General features: G+C 40.9%; 1 protein-coding gene across 1 annotated transcript in view; it reads left to right on the plus strand.

Moving 5' to 3' along the window:
* Positions 1-261: 261 nt before the first annotated feature.
* PTCH1 (patched 1) overlaps positions 262-24639 on the plus strand; it is a 43152-nt gene continuing 18774 nt past the window's right edge. The window contains exons 1-13 of the mRNA XM_010149268.1: positions 262-461; positions 1669-1738; positions 1849-1940; positions 3371-3569; positions 4202-4323; positions 5891-6038; positions 6807-6938; positions 7254-7409; positions 8039-8137; positions 9474-9599; positions 16503-16621; positions 18599-18998; positions 19524-19833. Coding sequence (XP_010147570.1) covers positions 331-461; positions 1669-1738; positions 1849-1940; positions 3371-3569; positions 4202-4323; positions 5891-6038; positions 6807-6938; positions 7254-7409; positions 8039-8137; positions 9474-9599; positions 16503-16621; positions 18599-18998; positions 19524-19833 — 2104 coding nt within the window. The 5' untranslated portion in view covers positions 262-330. The remainder of the gene's footprint in view (positions 462-1668; positions 1739-1848; positions 1941-3370; positions 3570-4201; positions 4324-5890; positions 6039-6806; positions 6939-7253; positions 7410-8038; positions 8138-9473; positions 9600-16502; positions 16622-18598; positions 18999-19523; positions 19834-24639) is intronic.

Here is a 24639-nt window from a genome sequence, read left to right on the forward strand (position 1 = left end):
GTTGGTTATAATGTAGAAAAAACTGTTTGAGACTCCAATTTACTCCTCAATGTTTTAGTGCACTAGAGGCAATGGTATTCTAATGGGGGATATGTTTTTTTGTTGCAGTGTTACTAAAATACAGTTATTAACTAGTTTTAGAATTACACTGTGATCAGTTTGAGACAGAATAATCACTTGGACAAGTTTTTCTGGCTATAGAGTGCTCATCAAGTGAATCCAGAATAAGCAGTCACTGGCTAATACAGAGCTGTTGATATTTATCCATCAGTTGGTGGACGAGTGAGTCGGGAGTTAAATTACACACGGCAGAAGATTGGAGAAGAGGCCATGTTTAACCCCCAGCTCATGATCCAGACTCCACAGGAAGATGGTGCTAATGTACTGACAACAGAAGCACTCCGACAGCACCTTGAGTCTGCGCTCCAGGCCAGCAGAGTACATGTCTATATGTACAACAGGTAAGGGTTCTGAGAGCAAGAGTTCTCTTGCTCATCTGTAACTGCTAAAAAGTGGGGCTGAGCCCACCTCTGTGTTGCCTTAACCGTGTTTCGATTTGAATGCCGCTGGTTTCTGACACTTGATGTTATGGCATGATCACAATTACAAGTTGGCTTTGAACATATCAGATGGGGTAAGCGGTTGGAAGAGATTCTGAGAGTGTACCCCTGTGAGCAGTGCCACAGTATCAGCACGTGTCTCGGTAGAAGAGGGATGTCTGTGCTCTTAAACACAGAACCTTACATTTGGGATTCCTAACGCTGAAAAACCTTCCATATTAACGTTGAATTCAATCGCTGACATCATTGTGAGGTACATAATGACTCTGAACAGTGGCACAGGTTACTTACTATCCTTCGGGTTGTTGGGATATAAAGGGAAGTGCAGATGTGGGAGAAATGGCAGTGGGTGGAATAATAGCCGTTTAATAACACAGATGTAATAGAGTTGGCCTTTAGACTGTCTCCAACAAAAGAGGTGTTCCTTAGGAAGGTGCCAGCTTTGGGCTAGTGAGATGTCTCCCTGGAAAGTGGTTCCTCCAGGCTTATTACTTACATGATGAAGCCCGTCTTCCAGCACATCTCAGCGCATCCAACTGACGTCTCAGTGAATTAATGGCAAGGCCACAGTTACCTTTTACCCAGCTTCTGATGTGTCTAAGTCATTGGAAGTCATGGGAGTGGAAGCTGTAACAGCTGAAAAAGGAAGGCAGAAATCCTAATGGTTTCTTTTCTGGAGTGTGTGTGTGTTTGTCAGCTGGGAATATTCTAGTCCTCTGAGCTGGAGCTGGCTCCTCTCTGACTCGTGTCATTGAGTGATACCTTAAGTTACAAGCACTCTCATTTATCCATAGATGTATTCTGTCCCTTTAACACGTGTTGACTAGCCTGTACATCCAAAAGTGGCCCCATTATTTTTAATGAGTTTTACAGAGAACGTGAGAATTAACTGAAACACGTCTAGTCTGCAACTACAAAAAGAAAGGCCTTTGCTTTTTTTGTGAGATGTAGTATATCTCTGCTGAATAATATTTGCCTTTCTCAATGATTTGCTGCTTGAGGCCGATGTGTGTGTATGAGTTGCAATTTCAGATGTCTGTCACATTTTAAACATAACTTCTCGATGATTGTGCAAGAAAAGAATATTTGTTCTTTGTATTTCTTACAGACAGTGGAAATTGGAACATTTGTGTTATAAATCAGGAGAACTCATCACAGAAGCAGGTTACATGGACCAGGTATGTGTAGCGGGCATTTGGTTAAAACATTTGTGTATTATCATGATTCAGCTTTTGCTGCTTTGATGATATTCTAGTGTAACTGTTTTTCTCCTTTCTGATTTTGACAGATCATAGAATATCTTTATCCTTGCTTAATTATCACTCCTTTGGACTGCTTCTGGGAGGGAGCAAAGCTACAGTCAGGAACTGCCTATCTATTGTAAGCATGTTTTTTTATGACTTTCTGGCCTGACTGATTTTAATTGTATAACTCTGTGTGGTTTTTCAGTTGCATTCCCATTGTTTGTTCAGATTATGGTTTAACAGAAAAATAGAAGATGAAGCTCAGTGTCTACATAAATTGTGCATGGATTTTTTTTTTCCCATCAAAGATTTTCCTGTTTCTAAGAGAACATTTCTAGGCATTGATTTAAATCCTGGTATTTTTCCTGTTCTGCTATCATGCAAAAAAAATGTAAGGTCTGAATTCAAGATTTTGATACCTTCTTTTTTTTTTTTAATAAATGTAAACTTGTTTCTGGTGGGTTCTTTTGTTTGGTTTTTTCCCCCCATAAAATACAAAAACATTGATTGACCGGGAATTTTATTCCTAAGAAAATGTCTTGAGTTAAATCTCAAGTCTTCCGCAGGAATAAAAAACAAATCCTTTGCTTATGAGATCATTAAAGAAACCATATAGTATCTTTTATGGGTGGTTTCTCACAGTTTACAAGTGTGATATTATATGCCCTGGATCCTTTAAAGAGTTAATTGTTAATCTGTGCAGGCATTTTCTGTTAATTATGCAAGAGTTAGCATTTGAGTTATTGTTTCTGTCCTGGTTTGCATGTCTCCGTAAAAGCAATTTGCAATGGCCATCTCCTAACCTTTAGTGTACAGTTTTAGATGGGGAAATAAGGGGGTATGTGTTTTCTGGTTGGGAGATTCGGAATAATGACTTAAGCTTGGTTAAGCAGATACAGTGTGGTTTGCACCACAGAATAAGGCAGCCAAAAGCCTTTCTAGTCTGTCAACATCACAGATTCAGAAGTGGGGGGTGGGAGACGTGACAGTGATAGTGGTGACAGCCATGGTAGCAGGAGAGCTTGATAGTTGATAGTCAAGCTGCCAGGGCATTTGAAGGAGTGGAGTATTGTTATAGATAAACAAAGATCAGCTATATTGATTGATTACATTTGCAAGATGATTATTAGACTAGCAAGAAGTAATCTGATACTATGAGAAGGGCTTTCTTTCCTCAGCCCCCTCTCTTCTTTCTCTCTCCCCTCCCCCCTCAATTCTTTGAAGCAGCAGTTGGCTGCTTTTTTGTTATTTACGTGCTTGATGGTTTGTTTTGCTTTGCTTGTAAATGAAAGTATTTTTAAGCTGTGAATATTCCGTTTTATACAAGAACTTTCTAAGAACTGAGCATTTTTGTTAAAATTACAGCCAGGCTTCAAGATGAATACATAAACAAATCTAATTAAAGCATGCCTTACATTTTATGAAACAACCTTGCCAGAAAAGGGTTTTACTTCTGACAGGAAATAACTCAATTATTTGTGCAAATTCGAATTTTAAAAGTGTGTTTGTTTCAGCACTTCTTTTGTCTTTTTTGTGTGTGTCACTTTCTCCTGGTTTCTCTTGCAGAGGGAAGCCTCCTTTGCAATGGATCAACTTTGACCCCTTAGAATTCTTGGAAGAGTTAAAGAAAATAAACTACCAAGTAGAGAGCTGGGAAGAAATGCTGAATAAAGCAGAGGTTGGTCATGGTTATATGGATCGACCTTGCCTGAATCCTGCTGATCCCGATTGCCCAATCACAGCTCCCAATAAAAATTCCACCAAAGTAAGTTTGCTTGTCCTTGTGCATATCTTTTCAAGGGAGGCCAGGGTTAGGGGGGAGCTCAGAGAGAAGAGAAGGTGGTACCATTTTCTTCCAAGCAATATATAGTTCGTATTCTTGAGTGATGTCATTTTTGTGTTCCTGTAATGCACTGTTAGCTCACACTCCTGAGTGTTCCCTCATTTTGTGATAAAGTGGTTAATCTGCACTTGTAGAGTGAGAGCCCAGTTGTCAGCTACTGGCTGGGTACAGTGAGGAGGCATTTCAGCCAACCTGATGCCTCCCACAATCGTAGCCACTGCTGGAATACAGCTGCTGCAGTATGCTCACACCACGCAGCAAAGCCTTCCTTCAAGTAGAGCCAGTTTTGTGGATTTTTGAGAAGAATTTGAAGACACAGGCCCCCAATTTTATATGTCCCTTTATCAATCACATCAGGCTTTTAGAGAAATCACTGTCTGGTCAACAAGTGTCCGGCTGATCTGTTCGACTTGGTTTGTTGAACACGTTTCTCTTTGTAGACCTCCTAGATTGTATTTAATACCTGTCATTCTACTACACTGGCTGTTGAATTAGGGTGTGAGTTTGTCTAAAGTTATGAAACTGATTAATTACTTCCCTGTGACTTTTTCTAGCCTCTTGATGTGGCCCTTGTTTTGAGTGGTGGATGCTATGGACTGTCAAGGAAATACATGCATTGGCAGGAGGAGTTGATTATAGGTGGTACAGTCAAGAACAGTTCGGGTAAACTCATCAGGTAAACAGATGTTTAAAGAAAATTTCAACAGTTTTCTTTGTTAGAGTTTGGGGGTTTAGGCACAGGGAGAGGATTGGGGGCCTACAAGGAAGCTGGGGGGGACTTTTTACAAGTGACTGTATGACAGAACAAGGGGTAACAGGTTTAAATTGAAAGCGGGGAGGTTTAGATTAGGTATCAGGAAGAAGTTCTTCCCGGAGAGGGTGGTGAGGCACTGGAACAGGTTGCCCAGAGAAGTTGTGGATGCCCCATCCTTGGAAGTGTTCAAGGCCAGGCTGGATGAGGCTTTGAGCAACCTGGTCTAGTGGAAGGTGTCCCTGCCCATGGCAGGGGTGTTGGAACTAGATGGTCTTTAAGGTCCCTTCCAAACCAAAGCATTCTGTGATTCTATGATTCTAAAATCTACTGCCTTTCATGTGTATTACGAGTCCCAGTTTAGGAGGACGTGTCTCAAGAGAACATAATTTCAAAGAGTGATTGGACAGTTGTTTAAATTTAAGGAGGCGTCATTGCTTCCTGCTTCTAACCTCAGAATGATAATGTATGTCACTCAGAAAGAAAGCTTTTTTCTGGCAACTTAGTTATTTAGAATGTATGTATAAAGCACTGAGCAGTGTTTAAAGCACTGAGCACCTTTGATCCTGTTTTGAAATAGGAAAGAAGAAAGGGGAAAAAATAATTTGGATGATGTACTCACTCATTCAATTTCTCTTAGTATTCAGCATCTCCACTGAACTTTTTGTTGAGGACTGGTATTGAAAAAAGTCTATTTTTGTGTCCCTATACAGTTTTGAGTGATAAAACAAATCCCTTTGTTTCAGATTTCTTGAAGAAGTCTGGAACACTGGACTTCAGTGGGGGAAAAAAAATGTGAAATAGAAATGTTCTGAAAAATTTAGGCCATACTAAACTAAATGAAGCATAGTTCTTCCATATTTAACACAGAGAACTTTCACTAGAACTTTAAATACGGGTTTTGACCTTTTTTCATTCACCCTAAACACTGCTAAGTCTTTCAGCAAGTAGCTAATGAATATACTTTTAGTGAAAAGTAAATAGTTCCTTAAGCTTCTAAAATTCTTGGACACAGTTTTATACTGTGGAAATTCAGGATGGATAGTTATTGCCATTGTGTACTCCTCATAGCTTGTCAGGTATCAGGAGTTTAATTTGGCGTTTGCCTCCAAGGGATGAAAAAGACCAAGGTCTTCAAATGACAGATTGCCAACAGCATTTAAAAGATCTTGCAGAAGGATCTTTATAAGTGATTTGTAGGGCTACATTCTTTGCTCCTGAAACCGATCCTGTTGAAAATAATGGAAAAACTCTAATTAAATTCAGTGAAACCAAGATTTAGCCTCAATTCTGCATGGACCAGCCCAGCTGCAGCAGATACACAGTAGAATAATTATACTCTGTTCGATTTTAATACAAACATATGCCCTATAAAATCAAGAACTCGTGCAAGCTCCTGTTAGGGTCTCATTTGGGACTTGGTCATGAAAATAATTTCCTGAAAATGCTCATTTTATGCTGCTTCTTTTTCTCCCTTCTCTCCATGTCACAGTGCCCAGGCTTTGCAAACCATGTTTCAGTTAATGACTCCTAAGCAAATGTATGAGCACTTCAAGGGGTATGAATATGTTTCACATATCAACTGGAACGAGGATAAGGCAGCAGCAATTCTGGAAGCCTGGCAGAGGATGTATGTTGAGGTAAAACTGAAAATAACTTAGATATCATACTATAAAGTCCTGCAAATACCCACTGCCTTCTGTCTTGGCTTTTTACAGAATTTCTTCAAGGAAGATGCTTAAATGAGAACTGAGTCATTGCCTCCCAGTTTTTAAATTGACTTATTTTTCTTCTTCAATTAAGAAGCAGCTTGGTTATTAACATATGAGAAGCCATGAAGGTTTTGCTCTTTGCTGTGTGGGATATTTTTGTTTTGCTGGGCCTGAGAAGGAACCAAAGAGCTAGCTGGAATTTAAAAGGTTTTGGTTGGTGTGGTTATTCTGAAGGTGTCTGGAAAACATTAGCCAGTCATGGGCTGCTCTCCCAGCAGTGGGGAGGCTATGTGACAGTGCCTGGCCTCTGTGTCCCAAGCTCTGACCTCTGCTGTGCTGCTCCTGACCCCTGCAAATGGACAGGCGGGAGGAAAGAGGAGCACCCCGAAGAGATTGCTGGCCTTGGGTTAAAGGCAAAGCTCGTACTGCAGCAAATCCATGGTGAAGTGAGGGGAAGAGGATTCAAGTTAAATGCAGTAACCTCTCCTGAAGGATGCAGACTCTTCTCTGATAATCAGTAGCTTGCAAGAAATACTTACTGAACAGATTTGTGTAGCATCAGCGTAATCTCTGCTTAGGGTGTGGGCTTTCACAGGAACATTAATGCAGAAGTAGTTGACCTCGGATGTATGCTGTAGAAGATGGTAATGAATTTTTTTTCTTTAGTCACACCAGGTTTTATTTTTCTTTTCATAGGTTGTTCATCAAAGTGTTGCACAAAACTCTACTCAGAAGGTGCTCTCCTTTACTACGACCACCCTGGATGACATCCTGAAGTCCTTTTCTGATGTCAGTGTTATCAGAGTAGCTAGTGGCTACTTACTAATGGTAATAAAATAAATTTATAATATTTCTTTTTGGTAGTAGAAGGGGGCTTAAATATCTGCTTTAGTGTTACCAGTCAGTAGTCCAGGAGATTTTAGACATATTTAAAATAAAAACTGCTTGGTAAGCTTTTGCCTCAGGCTTGTCACGTGTTCCTCTGTGTAACATCTCTGATGTGTGTATTCTGTTTAAAGATGTTTGTCAGGGTGTGTATTTTGGGTGGGGAGAGATAGCGGTTAAAGAAGGATCCATTCTAATATTTTGCCTTTTTCCCCCAACTCTTTCTCTCCACCATCCCCCCTCCCCCCGTTGCTGTAGCTTGCCTACGCCTGTTTAACGATGCTGCGGTGGGACTGTGCCAAGTCTCAGGGTGCCGTGGGGCTGGCAGGAGTCTTGTTGGTTGCACTCTCAGTGGCTGCAGGATTGGGCCTGTGCTCATTGATTGGAATTTCCTTTAATGCTGCCACAACTCAGGTATTTAGGAGACACAAGTCTGCTATTAAATTACAAGTACCCTGTTAGTAAATGAACACGACTGAATCTTTGAGGTGGGAAAAAGCTGCAGAAGTATTTTGGCTCTAGATTTTTATTTGTGCCTTTCTCCTGTCTCATAGCTTATGCTGTGAGAAATTAAGTGCTCACACTGCCAAATGATATTAAAGAAAAAGGCAGGTATTGTGTAGTTCGTAAAATTACTAGATTCTGGGTTATTTGTTTTTTCTCTGTCCCAGTACGAGTCGAGGCATCCAGCTGTACATAAGAAACTCCAGGTTTTGTCTTTACATCTGAATATATCAAGGTGTTCGAATTCTAAAAATTATTTTGAATATAACTTGAATTGTTACCAGGTATTCTTTGTCTACACAAAGCTTCAACTGCTTTTGGTGAAATTTTGTACCTGTAAGTGGTGTACTGCAAGTTCCTCAGCAGTATTCCAGAATAAAAATTAATAGCTCTATTGCAGCCTTTTGATTTTTATTTTACCCTTGGATTTGTGTACAGTGTAATGTAAAAGTTGCTTTAATTAGCCATTTAATGGCTAGCTGCATGGCAGATCATAAAACAACCTTCTTGTTTTTTGTTTGTTTTGTTTCTCCCCCAAGGTTTTGCCTTTTCTTGCTCTTGGAGTTGGTGTAGATGATGTTTTCCTTCTGGCACATGCATTTAGCGAAACAGGGCAGAATAAGAGAATTCCGTTCGAGGTAATGACAAAATGTGATTTTTGGTGAAGGGAAAACAAAAAGCTTCATGTAGGAAAAGATAAATGTATCTAAAATTAATCACTAGTGATTAAAAAAAAAAACCCAAACTTTTTTTTCTCAATAGCTTTTCCTAGGGTCTAGAAATTCTAATTTCTGTCAGACTAGGAAATGATGGCAATACATGTGATACTAGAATGTTTTGGAATGGTCACATTATTTTTTTCTTTTTAATAGTATCTTAGACTCATTTTGTCTTAAGATTTTAAATTATAGATATGAAGGTTAATTTACACAATCCAAATTCTACCCAGAATTTCCAAGAAAGTCTGTGTAAATTTAGAAACAAACTGAAATACGAGTCTAACAGTTATATGATAGAATTCTTCTAAGGGAAGAAGACAAGCATGTTAAGGTGAAAAGAAAGAGAAGGAGGACAGCTTAGAAAACAAACATTTCTTTTTATTTGTATAATCTGTTACCTTTATTTATTTGTTATGGACTTAAATTCTAGTTATTTTGTATATATTTCTCTGGTTTTATTTTCTGATGTTTATGACTGTGACATTTCAAAGTGTGACATTTCAGTGTAACATACTAATGTTATGAAGTCTAAGGTGTCGTCACTTATACAATCCTTTCCTTTTACTGACCTTTCTACCCTCAGTCCAAACTTTTCATATCCAACGTCGAAAACAATAAAAGCAACGCATATTTGCCCCTTCTGTTTGTACAAGCCATGTCTTCCTTGTGCCCTTTCCAGCTGGTTTGGTATGCAGGCTCTACAACCTCCTTCTGCTATGACCTCCATACACTTCAACATAGCCCCTTGGGCTGGGAAAGGGTCATGTGTTTATCTTCATTTCTCTGCATTTTCTGTGTCTGGTCTCTGGGTTTTGGGTTGGTATTTTATTTTACTACATACTTGTTCAAGATGTGTAGCTATGATAGGCCTCTTTGCTGTTAATGCATGCTTACTTTCTCTTAAAAATGAGAACACCAAGTGACTCCACTGGTAGAAAACACATCCTACGTAATTACAGAGGTATTTGGTATAATGTCAGTACCCATTTAGTTTTGTGTTCCGAAGCTAGAATCAGCTTTGATAATGTTTTCTACCCTCAAAAAACATGAGCACTTCACGTGTCAACTGCTTATCTCCTGAGAAGTATACTTAGTATGTTGTTTGTTCTCGCATACTCTCAAAGGCACGCCTGTATTTAGAATTTCACTGTAATGATTTTTTGCTGTTACTGTGTTGTATCTGTAGGATGACCCCTTCGTTTGCAGGACATCGCTTCTTTCACCTGACTTTTAAGATACGGCATTTGTTTTGCAGGACAGAACAGGTGAATGTTTGAAGCGAACAGGAGCAAGTGTAGCCCTCACATCTATCAGCAATGTTACTGCTTTCTTTATGGCTGCCTTAATCCCTATTCCTGCTTTACGAGCATTTTCACTCCAAGTAAGTTTATATGCTGTTTTCTTAGCTCTTGTGCATGGTCCTATCATGGAAGGCCAATGATGATACGTGGTAGAGTCAAAGTCTGTGTTCAGTGCTGCAGCAGTTTCCTGAACCAGTGTGTGGTCACTGTGTACCGTAGATCTGGGTAATAACAACTGCTGTCTGCCCTTGATTCTGCTCCTCCCATTTCTCATGCCTGGAGTCTCTTGCATCCTGTCAGCAGGTGAAAGGGTTTTCCTGCCCCATCACAGCTGGCTTGAGTGCAAAAACCAAGGTGTGGGAGGCTGAGCAGAAACTAGTCTCCTGAAGGATATTCATTCTTAAGGCAAGAGGAGTAGGCTGTACTGTAGTGTGTACTGTAGCATTCCTCAGTAGGATTTAATCCTTTCCTTCACATTTGTCTAGTTTGCTGCTCTTAAAAACTATAACCAAAGTGCACTGACAGCAGCAAATATACATTTGCCATATAAACTATTACTGCGGCACTTTGTACTGCCTTACTCCCTATGTAATTTTACAAACTTGGAGAAAACTTCAAGAATTTTATGTTCCAACTGCTTTGAGAGAAAATGTGAATTTCGTGTGCTGAACCATGTATCGCTCTCTCTCCCTTTCTCTCTTTGTCCTCTTGTATTTGTTTGTGATAGTATACCTTCAGGAATATGGAATATTAGAGATGCTGGAGAAAGCTTTCTTGCAAAAGCAAGGGCTCTTTGAAGAAAGCTTTGGGAGTTTCTCCCCTGACACAAGCAATTTATAGCACTGTCTGACCTTGGTGCAGAGCAGGCAAACTGTATTTTTTCATTAGTTATTTTTCTTTTGCTGTAGCCTGGTTCTCCAATAATTTTTCATTCTCCTTGAGCCCTTGGCTACCCAGAGGAAGCAAGGGCTGCAATTTTTCTTAATAGATGTGGCAATTACTGCTGTTTTCAGATATTTAAGTGTGCCTGCATTAAGCTGTAAAATGGTAAACTGTTTGCGATTGAAGTTAGGTTGCCAATAAGCGTTAATAATTTGTTTACCATTTCCTCCTCAATAGGCAATTTGGTAGTGAATAACGGAGAGAGGAAAGGCCTCATTGGTTTTCTGCATTGTTTAGCAGATGTCTGTGACAGCTAAAACTAGATCCGTAGTCCTGAATGGTTAGGAGTATTTAGCTCTGCTCATTTGCCAAAACCTAGATGTCTCTTCTTGCAGGTGATGTGACAGTGAATTGTTTTATTTTGTGGCAAAGACCAGTATCAATATGTCAAATATTTTTGGAAGTGTTAACATTACTTCTGTCAGAAGTTGTTATTTATCTCTCCTAAATCTGTGGCCCAGTTTCAAGTACTTAATGTGCACTGTAAGCAGCCAACGGGATACTGGAGATCTTCTCTAGGAATCAGATGAGAAGGCTTGTTTTGTCAGGCTTTGTACTACCTGTGCTTTACAGAAGTTACTTCAGCCTAAATGAATTTTGTAAGAAGTGCTCAGCAGAGATGGGCCATCTGTGGTAGTCTCCCTGCTAAGCCATTGAGTGGGAGCCATCAAAATTAATTCTTTCTTATCTGATCAGATTTCTCACTCTTCACATCTAAAGATGACAGGTTGGAGACAACAGCTGTAATCTAAGGTGTCACTGTAATCTAAGTTAAATACACCTTTCCTAAAATCTTTCTTTTTTGCCTGCTGCCAGGCTGTAGACCGAGTAACTGAAAGTTCGGAAAACAAAGTCTGCATAGTGAAATGATAAACAAAAAGTTTCCAGTGAGATTTCAACATACTCATGTATGAACGTGTTGATATTATTCAGAATAAAAACATCACGATCAAAGTAATTTTTAAGGCAGTGATTAATATGGAATCTATGTGTAGGAACATTTGGGTGTCCAGGAATTAATGTTTTGAGTTGCTCAATCTTTTCTCACATGCATCTGTAATTTGGCTTTGCTTGCACATAGTAACCCCTTATATGTGTATAAGAGGTGGAAAAATGTGCAAAACAAAAAGGACAGCTGGAAACCTGTAATGAGGATTAATTGATGCTAGGCAATATATATACCTGATATGTATTTAAGTTACGAGCACTGAAATAACATCCTTTGTTGTTAGAAAGAAACATCTATTACTTGCTTTGCCTAACTTCACCAGGTAAAATCAAAATCGGGTGAGACATTAATCACAGCATTCAGAATCAGATAACCATGGCAGATTTTGGTGGGTGGTCTGCATTATATATGGATTTCTTTATTTACAGTCGTCTTCCTCCCTCTCCCTCTTACTCAGGCTTGTTTAAACATGAAGTCCTTGCTGTCTTTGATAGCTTCCTAGCAAGACTTAGAAAGCAATGAAATACTGCATTTACTTTCCACAGATGCTGCTGCCTTCTCATCTAGATAGTGAATTTTTAACAGATGGGCTTAGAAAGAGGATTGCTCTTGACCTTGTTTTGCTCTTCATTCACTTTTCTTCAGACATTGCAAGATAATTGTCAAAGTTTCCATAACTTTTGAGGCCCAGTATCTGTAAAATAACCCAGCTGCTGAGAGAGAATAAATGGCTTCCTGCATCTGCAAGCCCAACTTTTATTTAGAAACTCACGTTTTGCATATCAATGCTTTCTTCTTTCTCAGCTTCTGTTCTGTTCTGCCAGCTAATGCAGTCCATTGATACCTCTGTGAGTTGTTCATTTACTTCATGGAACTCAAACACTGCAAGGCTGAGGCTGTCTTAGAAGTTTGCTAAGGTCAGGTCTTGCCAAGTTTTAAAATAGGAAATCAGTCCTCTTGAAGGTGAGATTTAAAAAATTAATGCCATTATGCAGATGAGGACTCTTTTAGCATTTTCACCGTTTTAACTTTTTTCATTTGTTGATCTTATTAGCCTCTTATTTAAGCAGTTTTAGGGCTTTGAGCCCGCTGAACGTGTCCCAAGAATCACCTGTGCGAGTGCTCAGGGCTTTGAAGGGGTAGGTCCTGAGTTTTCACATGTGTTTCATTTCTTAAAATTGTGGTGGAGGAGGAGGTTATCGGAGAAATCCACTGAAAGTGTTTGAAGTTTGCGATAGGAATGTCTTAAACATAGCCCTTTGTTTTGAGTACATGGAGGAAGTCAAGGCAGAACGTAACTGCTGCTGGGCTGAATTCCTTCCTCAGACAGACTGTTCGGACACCATTATGGAATAAATTCTGCCCAGGAAGGAGAAGGTACAGCTTCACAAAAATTCATGTAACGCTCCTTGCTTGCACCAGAAACCTCCTCCCCTAACAGCGGAGGAGTGGTGTGGATTTCAGTAATGAGCAGGGGAGGAACTTTTCCCAATAGGTCTTAGCAGCAGCTTTTCCCCTCACCATGAATGACGAGGGTTTTTCCTGAATGTAGAAGTGCGTTACCAGGTGGTGGTGGTGGGTTTGTGAAGAGAAAGAACTTAAGTTTTTAAGCTCCTTCAATTGTCTTACTCTGCCGAAGCAGTTTGTCCCCCTCCCGTTACCCACGCCATTTACCTTTCCCTGCTCCTGACACGAGAAGTTAACAAGCAAAACTAAAGCCTAAGGGAAAAGGAGGGAGGGGAAGGGGGGAGACCCGAGCCTGAACGCTGTCAGGAGGGAGTTGCAGATAGGCAGCAGTAGGGTGGAAGTTTCCCTGACAGACCTCCTCGCCTGTTCATCACCTCTGGCTATGCAGCACACCCGTTCTCCTTGGGTGGGCTGCCAGGAATGGCACATTGCAGCACATACCTTCCGCGGGGCCCCAGCCTACCAGCCTGGCTCGCGTCCCCCTTGCTGCCTCCAGCACAGACTGCCATTCTTCTGTCTCCCCTAGCAGTTGCAGCAGCAGTAGTACTGTGCGTTATGAAAAGATGCAAAAAGTGGAGGGTGTTTCTCAGGGAGCAACCAACATTTTTTTTTCTGATTAATGGAATCTTATGTACTACTCTCTGATCTCAATTCACCGAATGCCTTCATTTTACACCCTGGAGTAGGCCCCATTTTATCCGTTCTAGGGCTAATCTTACCCTTGTTGATTTCTCAAGGAAAAGGTCTGAGGCCCTTTCCCATTTGGTCATTTGTCTCTGAAGGGGTGAGAGAAGATGCCCTGTCCCCAAAAATCTTAAGCGTGCTTCCAGCTTGGGTGCTGCCATACCCTGGAACCTCTGCTGCCAGAATTTTGTGTTGCCGCTTTTCCAGTGAACGTAATAGTTACGGACGGTGGTTATTGCCATGATCGCGTTTCTCAGGTGCTCTCATTCCCAGCCACCAGATGTGTAAATGGCACTGGGAGGGGAAGCAGCGGCTGATGCAGCACCTCAGAGACTGAGTCACCCCTCGGCAGTACTTCCTTCCCTCTCCACATCAAGTCACAGCGTGGTTTTTTTGATGGGTCAACAAATCAGAATTGGTACAAGAGCAATGTTTTCTGTGTGTAAGTGTGGGAACGGAGAACTGTGACACCCTTGGGATGATGGTGAGGTAGGTGGTTGAGGGAGAGACAGTGTCCAACATACAGGAGGTGTGGCGTTAAGCTCTAGGCGTCTATTTAAGTGCAAATCAGAACAGAGAGGATTGTTTAAAAATACATTACCGGCATCAACACCAGGATGGCACAATGGAAAATACAGTTCTAAAAAGAGATGCCGTCTTAATAGGCAGGTTTATTTACTGTTGGATTAGTTTTGATGCTTCTTAAAAGATCAGGTGTGACTATATCTAACTTTAATGGCATCTTTACCATACACTTAAGTATTGGTTTTCAGGTTTAGTGGCATTTGAGATTCAAGTAAGTTGGGTTCTACAAAGGGACCTGATAAGGCATGAAGTATTTGCAGTTCATGGAGTGGGAGTAGCGGACTACTGTTAGTTTTTCAGCCACGCTGGGAGGAGTGAAAATTACTGAGCCAGGCCTGAGCTGGTTTTTTTTTTTTTTCACATCTCAATAAATCTTAGCTGATCCTTGATAGAAGATCTCGGTTAGACACAACTAATTATTCATGTTATATGGGTGATTCAACCTTCTCTGGTTTAGCAGCAAAAAAGAAAGCAGTTGTATGAACTAGATCCAGCAAACACCTTGCTTGCAGCGGCAGCCATTTGTTTTTCTGACAGATTCAATTAATTATAGAGAGGATCAAAAAGAAATCATTTAAAGTCTTGGCTATGACCTTACATACCTTTCTGTGTAGATATTCATAAATCATGAAATAGTCATTGGATCTTTTCTGTCAAAGGTGGCTAAATACTAATGTGGCTTAGAGAACTAGGTAAATTCTGGTTTAGTAGTTACATTTACAGATAATGAGCAGGACCAAAGTCGTACTTCAGACAGGCTGAAATCAACAAAAGAGATACACCAATAAAAAACCACTTTTGTATACAATGTATTTATGATTGAAATGACTAGAAAATATTTACGTGACTAGTTGATTCTGTCATTCTCAGAAAAGTAAAACCAAGGTCTAGTCTTTTTATTAAGCTCCCACAGCTTTAAAACTCCGTGTGTTAGTACTTTGATTTTCACAGATAAAGAGACAGAAAAACAGGAATTGCAGTATTTAGGAAATTGATATTATTTGTTTGACACGTAAGTCAAGAATTTCTAAAACATGGATTTTGGATAGCGCATGTTTTGAGCTGCCAGTGTTGAGGCCTGATTTTTCAACATTAAAAACAGCCATTTGTTTATTCTGGAAGAAGGAGGGCCTATTTATATCAGGTCAGCGACTTCATTTTTGTAGCCCAGCTTTTGATCTTATTTATGACTGTTTTAACCCAAGTGGCCATTACTTCAGAAATTACAGGTGTAGGCACTTGATAGTTTATATGATTTCCTTAACATGAAACTGGGCTACTATTGAGCTGGTAACTGCTTACCAAAATGTAAGGATTTCAAGGGGTTTTTTTTCACCTGTTGATGGCTCAACCCTTTTTTCCCCAGTGTCTCTCCTGCTCTTACTTAGGACTGTCTTCCAGTCCCATCTGTGCTCAGGCTTTCCCTTTGTGGTGACTAGTGCTCCTAACAATTCTGCATTACAAGTAAATGCTATTAATAATAATGATAGATGCTGCACCACATATGTTTATGGAGATTCTCTGGGAATCTCTGTGTGGGAAAGGGTTTGAAGTACCATTTGAAAGGGGGTGGGCGGGGAAGTTGGGTTTTTTTCATTACATAATGTTCGCTTTACAAACTAAACCAAGTATTCTTGTTCCAATTTAAGATGTATTCTTGTTCCAATTTAAGACTTACTTTGATAGACTGGCTCATTAATTGAGTTCTGTTAAACACAAGCATATTAATATGTTGATTTACTATGTGGTGTTGGATTAATTTTGGTTCTCCTTTAAAATTAATCCCTCAGAAACCCAAAGTGTTGCTCTTTGTGGCTACACTTTTAAGTACATCAAGTGCATAATATTTTAATAAATAGAACAGTTTCGTTAAAATTTATTTAAACCTTTATTAAATCAGAAATGAGATAAAGTGGTTTAATGTTATTGTGATGCTTAAATTACTTCAGATCCCTTAAATGTGAGAACTTCAGTTCTAGTTCCAGGTTTGCTTTTTCTTCCGTCTTTTTTTACTGTGAAACCTTAAACGTGGCAGAATCTCCTACAAAGTATGATTTGTTGACTCTGGTTTTGCACCTGAAAAATCATTGCCACCTCTCCAGGCACGGATGTATTAAAATAATATGAAGTTTATTATTAAAATAAATTAATTAACTACCGTAGGCCTACCATAATGAAATGGGAATGTAAAAGAATATCTCCCAGTTCCCTCAGGAAAAAGCTTGAAAGCATCTGAGGGGTTGACATGATGAATGGGTGAACGGATGTGAATTGAAAGGAGGTTTTATGCTTTCTAAAGCTGATGCCCTACATGAAGCTTAGTAACGACATCGCTTCTCCTGTGATTGATCTCTAGGCCGCAGTTGTGGTGGTATTCAACTTTGCTATGGTTCTGTTGATCTTTCCTGCTATCCTGAGCATGGACCTTTATCGTCGGGAAGACAGGAGACTGGACATATTCTGCTGTTTTACAAGGTGAGAATGTGTGACAGGCTGATGTGCGAGGTGCGTGCTTTTTGTGGTCACCGATCAGTGCTACCATTCCTTGTCAGGAGTGGGAGTTCTTCGCTGCAGCGGGGTCAGTATGTTATTGTTATGCCGTTGCTAGTAGCTGACTTACATTTGCTACCTTGGTTTTTACCTGACTGAGGGGAAAAGCTAAAATGTGTCTCTCACACACACTCTTTTCCCTTTATTCAGACGTATGTTACTTTTGACGGCTCCTGGAGCGCAATTTTTTGAAAGCTGGTAAAAGATCCATGCTTTAGGAATATCTTCTAGTATTTGTAGGACGTTATGGGCTATTGCAGGTTGTCCAGTGCTAGCACTTGGTAATCCTGGAAGGCTGTACACAACTCTGGCTACTGAGAAGCTCTACTTATAGTTAATCAGTATATTCTAATTTTGATGCTTTTTATGCCTTTAAACTTAAATACATAAATGTAATATATGAACTGTAAAATGACGTCCCCTTAGCTGACTTTTTCATAAGACTATGAGAAATGCAGGAGGATCGGTACCATTACAGGATAATGCTTGATAAGGCTTCTGTTGGGGTGCACTAGGAATTTAGAATGGTAATACTGCCATTCTGAAGAGTGCATACACAGACTTTTACCTGGTACACAGCCAGCACTGCATAGAGTGAGGTTAGGAGGAGTCTGCTGTTATCAGTGGAGTCACAGCTTAGAAATTAGGCATGATTTCTACCTTAGTTTTTGCTTTTGCCTGCAGTGAAAAGGATCAGCTATGTTTCTTGCACGTGCACTCTTACTGTCATAACCAAGATGTGGAGAATCCACCTTGTGTCATCTCTGCCTTTTACACCTACTTAAAGGTCACATAATTTGACATTTTGATTTTAATGTTGAAGAGAGAAAGCAATTTCCTAAATTTGTCTTCGTGGAAGTGGTTAGAACAGGGAGTTGATAACAAACCTGGACTCCTACTTTCTGATTTAGTCATAGTTCCAGCGGATGGCCTAATGTGCTTGAATTTTGGAGCCCTGATAATCAGAAATATGGGGCAATCAGACCTTCCGTTTATTCCCTCTTCTAAAATTGCACCAAATGTGCGTCAGATTTCAGGTCCTTTAGCATATGAAGAAACGCGGTTAGTGAGAGCTTGCTTTGTTTAGCTAGGCAACATTCTGAATTCATCTTGGTTTTTTAGGATTATCCACTTGGTGAAAAACCTGATACTGTTTTTTATCATCAATTTTGTCATTTTCATTTACATGAAGAGGTTTGTCTCTGATAGTTTTGGGTTTTTTTTTTTTTTACTAAACCAGGGATCTATTAAGGTCTTAGGGAGACTAAAGTAAAAGGAATGCTTCAATTACTTGTGTAATTTTGTCTCTTCATGTTGCCCATCCTTCCTAGGAGTTAATCCTTACGTTCACTTAATTTTTAAAACATTCAGTCAGTATATTGCAAGTGGTTTCAACATGCTTCCCAAAAGTCCAAGATCTCCAGAAGGTCCAAATATTATTTAATGGTTACTTTAATAGTTCTAAACAGAAGAACTCAGTATGTCATGTGTTTACGTTTTGATCTAAATAGCTTAATTCTGAGCATGGGCATGTAAATGCAAACTCACAGATGTATTGTTTATTGAGACTGTGTCCAGCTACCTGGGTATTGACCTGATTAGCATGTGTAATTAGTGGAGTGGTGTGGGTGGGTGTCAGTGTCTTCAGACAGATGCCTGATCCTTCTGTCCTTAGCCCAAGAAACGTGTACATATTCTCAGAGGACTACACTTTTAACCATATATGAGAAATGTTTCCTAAAGATGCAGAATAAAATGCTCATCAAAAGCATTACAGTTAATTAATATAAACCACCTAACAGTAGTAGAAGCAGTCTCAGATGAAAGCAGGTTATCCTATCTAGTCTCATTAAAGCAAAGTTCTGTCTGAATGCAAACAGACCTTTTTCTCTTCTCTTACAGTCCGTGTGTCACTAGAGTGATTCAGATTGAGCCTCAAGCATATGCAGAAAACGACAATACTTGCTACAGTCCTCCACCCCCGTACAGCAGTCACAGTTTTGCACACGAAACTCAGATTACGATGCAGTCTACAGTGCAGTTGCGCACAGAATACGATCCTCACACGCAGGTGTACTACACCACGGCAGAGCCTCGCTCAGAAATATCTGTGCAGCCAGTGACAGTGACGCAAGATAATCTCAGCTGCCAGAGCCCAGAAAGCACAAGCTCGACGAGGGATTTGCTTTCCCAGTTCTCAGACTCCAGTATACATTGTCTTGAGCCGCCCTGTACGAAGTGGACACTCTCATCTTTTGCAGAAAAGCATTATGCTCCATTCCTCTTAAAACCAAAAGCTAAGGTAAATGGGGAGCTATTTTTCTGTTTTTCAAATACAGACTTCTGCCTTGCCCCGTAATAAAAATATCCTGGCAGTGGTATTACATATAAGGAATAAATAGAATTCTTTTGGAATAACAATTCTTAATAATTTTACAGCTAATTTCATACTTGAAAAGTTTTCGCTTGCGAGTGCTGTAGAAACATACTTTTCAAATACAAGTTACAAGTGAAGGTTTTGGTGACTTTTAGTAACAGAAGCTTGTGAATAGTGAAACTAAAGCCACTTTTAAATGTTACTACAATATGAATTTCTCATCCATTATGCACAATTCCCATCCATTAAAGCACAAATTAGCTTAGGCTTGTGGGTGTGCTTGGGGAGGGGGAGGGAAGGAAGGAGGGGGAAAGGAAGAAGAAATAAAAGCTCAGAAGTAGACTGATGGGCGTTAATTTTGAACCTGGCTTTCTAGTGTGCCATTATGAATTGTTTGTTGTTCGTTTCTTTAGAAACATAAACCAAATGCATTTTCATTTTCTATTGCAGATTGTGGTTATTTTTCTTTTTCTGGGTTTACTTGGGCTCAGCCTTTATGGAACTACCCGGGTGAGAGACGGACTAGATCTCACAGACATTGTACCACGAGAAACACGGGAATATGACTTTATTGCCGCGCAGTTCAAGTACTTTTCATTCTACAACATGTATATTGTGACACAGAAAGCAGACTATCCAAATGTCCAGCACTTACTTTACGAACTTCACAGAAGTTTCAGCAATGTGACATACGTTTTGTTGGAAGAGGATAGGCAGCTTCCCAAAATGTGGTTGCACTACTTTCGTGACTGGCTGCAAGGTAAGAGAGGGTTGCATGAACTTCTCTTAATTCCACAGTAGTAACCGCTTGTGCACGCTGGTAACGCTCCCCTCTTCGAACACAGCCGCGCGTGTAAAGACTGCGAGCAGGAGGGAGAACGCCTAGGTGCCGAGCGGAACTCACACGTTGAGTCGCTGTTCCTCCGAAAGGTCGCTTAAATTCTTTGTGGCTCAGTTTACTCCCAGTAGGACAGTTTTGAAGCTTTAAGAGATTATATCCATGAGAGGCCATCTCATGCCGTTAATTTCTAAGCAGCTAATGAGGAGTTCTGCTTTATAATTAATTGCCAAATATGGCCCACTGTCTTGGGAAAATAAATGTTTGCTGAGTGTTTTGAGAACAGTAAATGAAAAGTCCCCATCCAGCAATGTATTCTGGCACAGGCTTAACTTTCAGCACATGAGTGATCCTCTTGGCTTCAGCTGGGACCGCTGGCATGAAGAAAATTCAGTGTGGCTTATGTGTTTTATTGGATTGGGAACTTATTATACATTTTAGATTTCCAGTCAAATATCATGACTCTTCCTGTAGTGCTGCTTTTTCTGTGCTGAATTGTAGTGAGGTGGGGGAAGACAAGAGAAGGCATGGCCTTTCAGGTACTGCCATGATAATCACATTAAAGTCAGCTTATTAAAGATATTAAAGATACTCTAATTACGCATATTGAGACAAATAACTGATTTGTATTTAAAATAAATAGTACTGTTGCATCTCAGCAAATGTAACAGCAAACATATTCTGCCCAGGAGTACTTCTGTCCAACTTCCCTCTTTCTGTTGGGAGAATCTCCAGGAAGCTTTGGCCAACAGAAAAGTAAATTGTGCTGACCTAGTGAGGCTATAAATTTTAGTCTTAACTGTTTACAGATGACCAGTGCAGCCAGTGATTCTTAGAGAACATGTAGGTAACTGCCAGTATTTGAGGTATTTTATTCCTTCTGAAAATACGTCAGGTAATACTAGGAATGCATCTAAGTGATGCATCTAAACAAAAAGATCAAGTTTCCTGTGTGTTTAATGCACTGACAAATCATGCAAGGCAGTATTTCAGCTATTAGCTTTGTTTTTATTAAATATATTGGATCCATTCATTACAGTCGACTTACTGGAAGTTATACTTAAAATATTTTGCTCACATAAGCATATTGGGCTGTAAGGCAAGGTATTACTGGCAGGAAGAAAATTCAGCATAGCTTAGATGTTTTGCTGGATTGGAACCTTACTATACTTTCTGGATTTCTAAGCAAGCATCTTTCTACATGCTTTTCCAAGCTCTCTTATACTCTGCTGTTTTTTTTTTTTTTTCTTTTGAGGGTATTTTTGTTGTTGTTCTAAAAGAGTAGGAAAAAAATGTGTCTGGTGTCCCCCCTTCCACCTTCCTCCCCCAGCCCCCAAACCTGTGAGGGAGATGGAAATCTGAGATCATGTTCAGGATCTTCGCTTATTAGTGTTGAACCTCAGCACAGTCTGCTACAATAAAGTCGGGAAGAGGTGCCCTTGGATCTGCGCCCTTGCTGGTTTCTCAGAGTGAAATGCTGGAGGCTAGCCCACTTGGTGTTGCTCCCAGGGTTGCTCACATCCCCACTGCCCCTCTCTCAGGCCCACCACGTACTTTCCCAAACCTCTTCTACTTTGGATGCCTCCCTGTCCTCTTTGTAATGGCCTCCTTGTGCGAAGGACTGTTTGTGTGGCCCTGGCCTGATGCCCAGGGCCTGAACGTCTCCTTCTCGGTGCTGTGTGTCCCTGCTCATACGTGAACTTTCCAGATCGGCTCTTCTTTTAGGGGTGTTCCTACTCTCCTCTTAACAGCCCATAGTTACATTGCCCCTTCCAGCCCACACTGACCTGCCTGTCCTTCTTCCTTGTCCTCCTCTTTTCTTACACTGAAATACCGTGAGTATTCCTGGTACCTGGATATACTGACAGGGTGCACAGAGCTAAAATGTTGTACTGGAAGAGTCAGGAAGGCTCCAGGAAGCAGTGAGTTGCAGTGGCCACCCACAAGCGCCAGCCCAGTGATGGAAGGCGCATCACATGTCCCATTGGTCACCCACAGCTTTAAAATTAATCATGATGATTGCTAATTATAATTTAGGTCTGTGTCCTTAGCCCTCGCCACCTTCCCCAGGAGAGGCACAACTGATACAAACCAGCTGCTTTGTAAAGGCACAGGGCTGGTTTTGCAGAGTGTGATGCTGCATTCACGAGCCTCAGAAGGAGGATATTCAGAAATACCAGTAGAAAGAAACTGTGTTTTAAAATTGATGTAATAGGGGGGGAAGCTCAACTGTTATACTAAAAGCTGCCACACTTGTCATAGTTAGGGAATTATCACAAGGTGGGACAGATGCTGAGGGAGTAAAGGGGAGGGAACGTGGAAACAGAATTTACAAACAAAGTACAGTTGTAGGCTAAATTCATGGAGGATCCTCTGTGAAGTGGGGACAGTCCTACTGGTACATTTTTATATGTTAGAGAAGCAGGTTAATGAAAGTAAGGACAACTTTGAACTTCATGGCTAATTACTGCCGGCCTGACTGGGAATTCAGTGCTAGAGATTAATGGTTCGAGGTGGCCTTCTGACACACACACATTTGTCCAGCAGAACGAGGGAAGCGACAGCATGTGAACAAAAGCATTTTTCATCCAGAAGGCATCCTTGGTCTCAGTCATGCATTTTTCCTCATTTACTAGCAGTGGAGTGCCTTCAGCCTAACGCACTTCTTTATTCAAAGGTTCCCTGGAATTTTGATTTCTGGTACCATATCATGTTAGCGTATTTTATGTCACTGAAAACGCAACAGGGCGAGAGTTAACATTTATCATTCATTTAAGAACTGGAAAGGTAAACATTATTTTTGTAAGTGACTGAATGTAAATGAGGTAGTTTGAATTACCTGATGGCTTGTAATTAGGCTTGTTTTCGCAGAGGGTAATCTTATCTGGTGTTTCATGGTGCCAGCTGTTTGCATGAGTCAGTAGGAATTCCTTCCTCACCCCCATTCCTGCATCCCACATAATTTTGGAGGATTCTTTTGAAGCATTAAGCAAAAGTGACTGCTGATACGAAAAAATCCCATATATGTGATTTTAAAAATATCCTTAATTTTTATAACTTTCCTGCAGAAAGAGGTCAACAAGTTGCTTTCATCCCTCTGCCCAGAAACATTCCAGTTTATAAAAGATTAAATGTCTTTTAAAATCATTGGCACGAACAGTTTATAGCAGAAGTACTCTTTGCTTTAAAGCAGCAACTCTGCCATTAATTTCAAAGTGTGATGGGAAATTTTCATTATTGAAATTTTGAAATTCTTTAGAAATTTAGCTCAACTGATAGTGGCTTCTTGGGGTTCTTTCTGTGGACTTTGAGTTTCAGCAGGGTCAGTAAAAAAATAACCCAGAGCATAAAGGGCTGAGCATGAAGTGAACCGAGCCGAGGAGTAAAGGTACGAAAGGGAGCAGGGTTTGAGGAATGACCAGACTTCTGAGAACAGGCCGGGCAGGGGGAAAATGGGAGAGGGATGAGTGTTCACGCGCTGCAGTAACGTTGAACGTACATGCCATTTTTGCCGTACCCTTCAACCGTGAATTGGTAAATGTCACGCGCCAATGGAATTGTTTGTTGCGGTGTGTCTGCGGAGCCCCCTGACAGGGGTTGGGTGTTCGCCTGGAAGCTCTGCCCCACGTGCCGTTCATCACAGCAATCTGTGTGTTCCTCCTGCTGTAGGCAGCCATTTTTACTGTAACTTAAGCTGTTCTTTGGTGGACTCCTCCTTGCCCACATGCTTTTTTGACAGCCTCCTCTTCACCTGCCAAAGTCATCTTTCACCTGACTGGTGTAATAGCACCGATGCTCTCACCTGGCCACTTCCTGAGGGACTGACATGGAGCTGAAGTTGGCATTGGAGGGATGGATTGGTGGTTTTGCCTGTCCTAAGCAACGACTTCCCCTCTCCGAGGGCACCAGCAAACAGTGCTTTTTCAAAGGGAGCCTCGAAGTCCTTTGGTGATGCCAGAAGACCTGATGGCAAATTGTCCCTCCTGGATGGGTGCTGGAGGGCTGCCTGTGGAGATCTGGCAGGCTTCTTTCATGGCTTGGTTCTCAGCCTCTTGGCTTCACGAGTGGGTACGGTTTGGCAGAACAACATGGGAGGCAGTTTCCTAAGGCAGAGGGGGTGAGTCTGTAAATGGGAGTGGGTACTCTGGCCTGTAGGCGATGTCAGCCAGGTGTGTTTTCTTTTCCAGCGCTCTTATCTCCATACAGCCGTAGCGAAAGCTCTCTGATCCCTGACGAGGGTTTTCATTAGGGTTCCTCAGCGCAGCTGCGAGGTGGGTCAGCGGTCTCCTCCAGTGCCACTCCCATGGCCTTTTCTTCCCCTTCCCTGGACGTGCGGTTTGTCATCTGCTTGCTCAGAGCCTCATACGAGGCTGTCGCTTCCTGTACTAAATCTGATTCAGATTTGTGCTGTGAGGTATTCCCTCCCCCTTGAAGGGTGGCAAGGAGGAAAATAACAGTTGAGAGTGAATAGGTGTTGGCTGTGATCTTTACATGTGCTGGCAGCAGATCCCACGACTTGTATTAGCTGCACAAGTTGAACAGATGGAACAAATTGACAAAATCGTGTTCGCTCACGCTGTGCTCAAGGAGCAGCTGAGTTGCTGTTTGAAGTTGAAGTTGAGTGTGGGGTTTTTTTTCCCCTTGTAGTGGAATTTCTGGTTATATCTTAGAAGCTCTTGTCTCAGTGCTCTGCAGTAGCACAAAACGGTTAATGAGAGCGGTGTGTGT

The sequence above is a fragment of the Eurypyga helias genome, unplaced genomic scaffold (genome assembly GCF_000690775.1).
Source record: "Eurypyga helias isolate BGI_N326 unplaced genomic scaffold, ASM69077v1 scaffold8683, whole genome shotgun sequence".
NCBI classification, from domain to species: Eukaryota; Metazoa; Chordata; class Aves; order Eurypygiformes; family Eurypygidae; genus Eurypyga; species Eurypyga helias.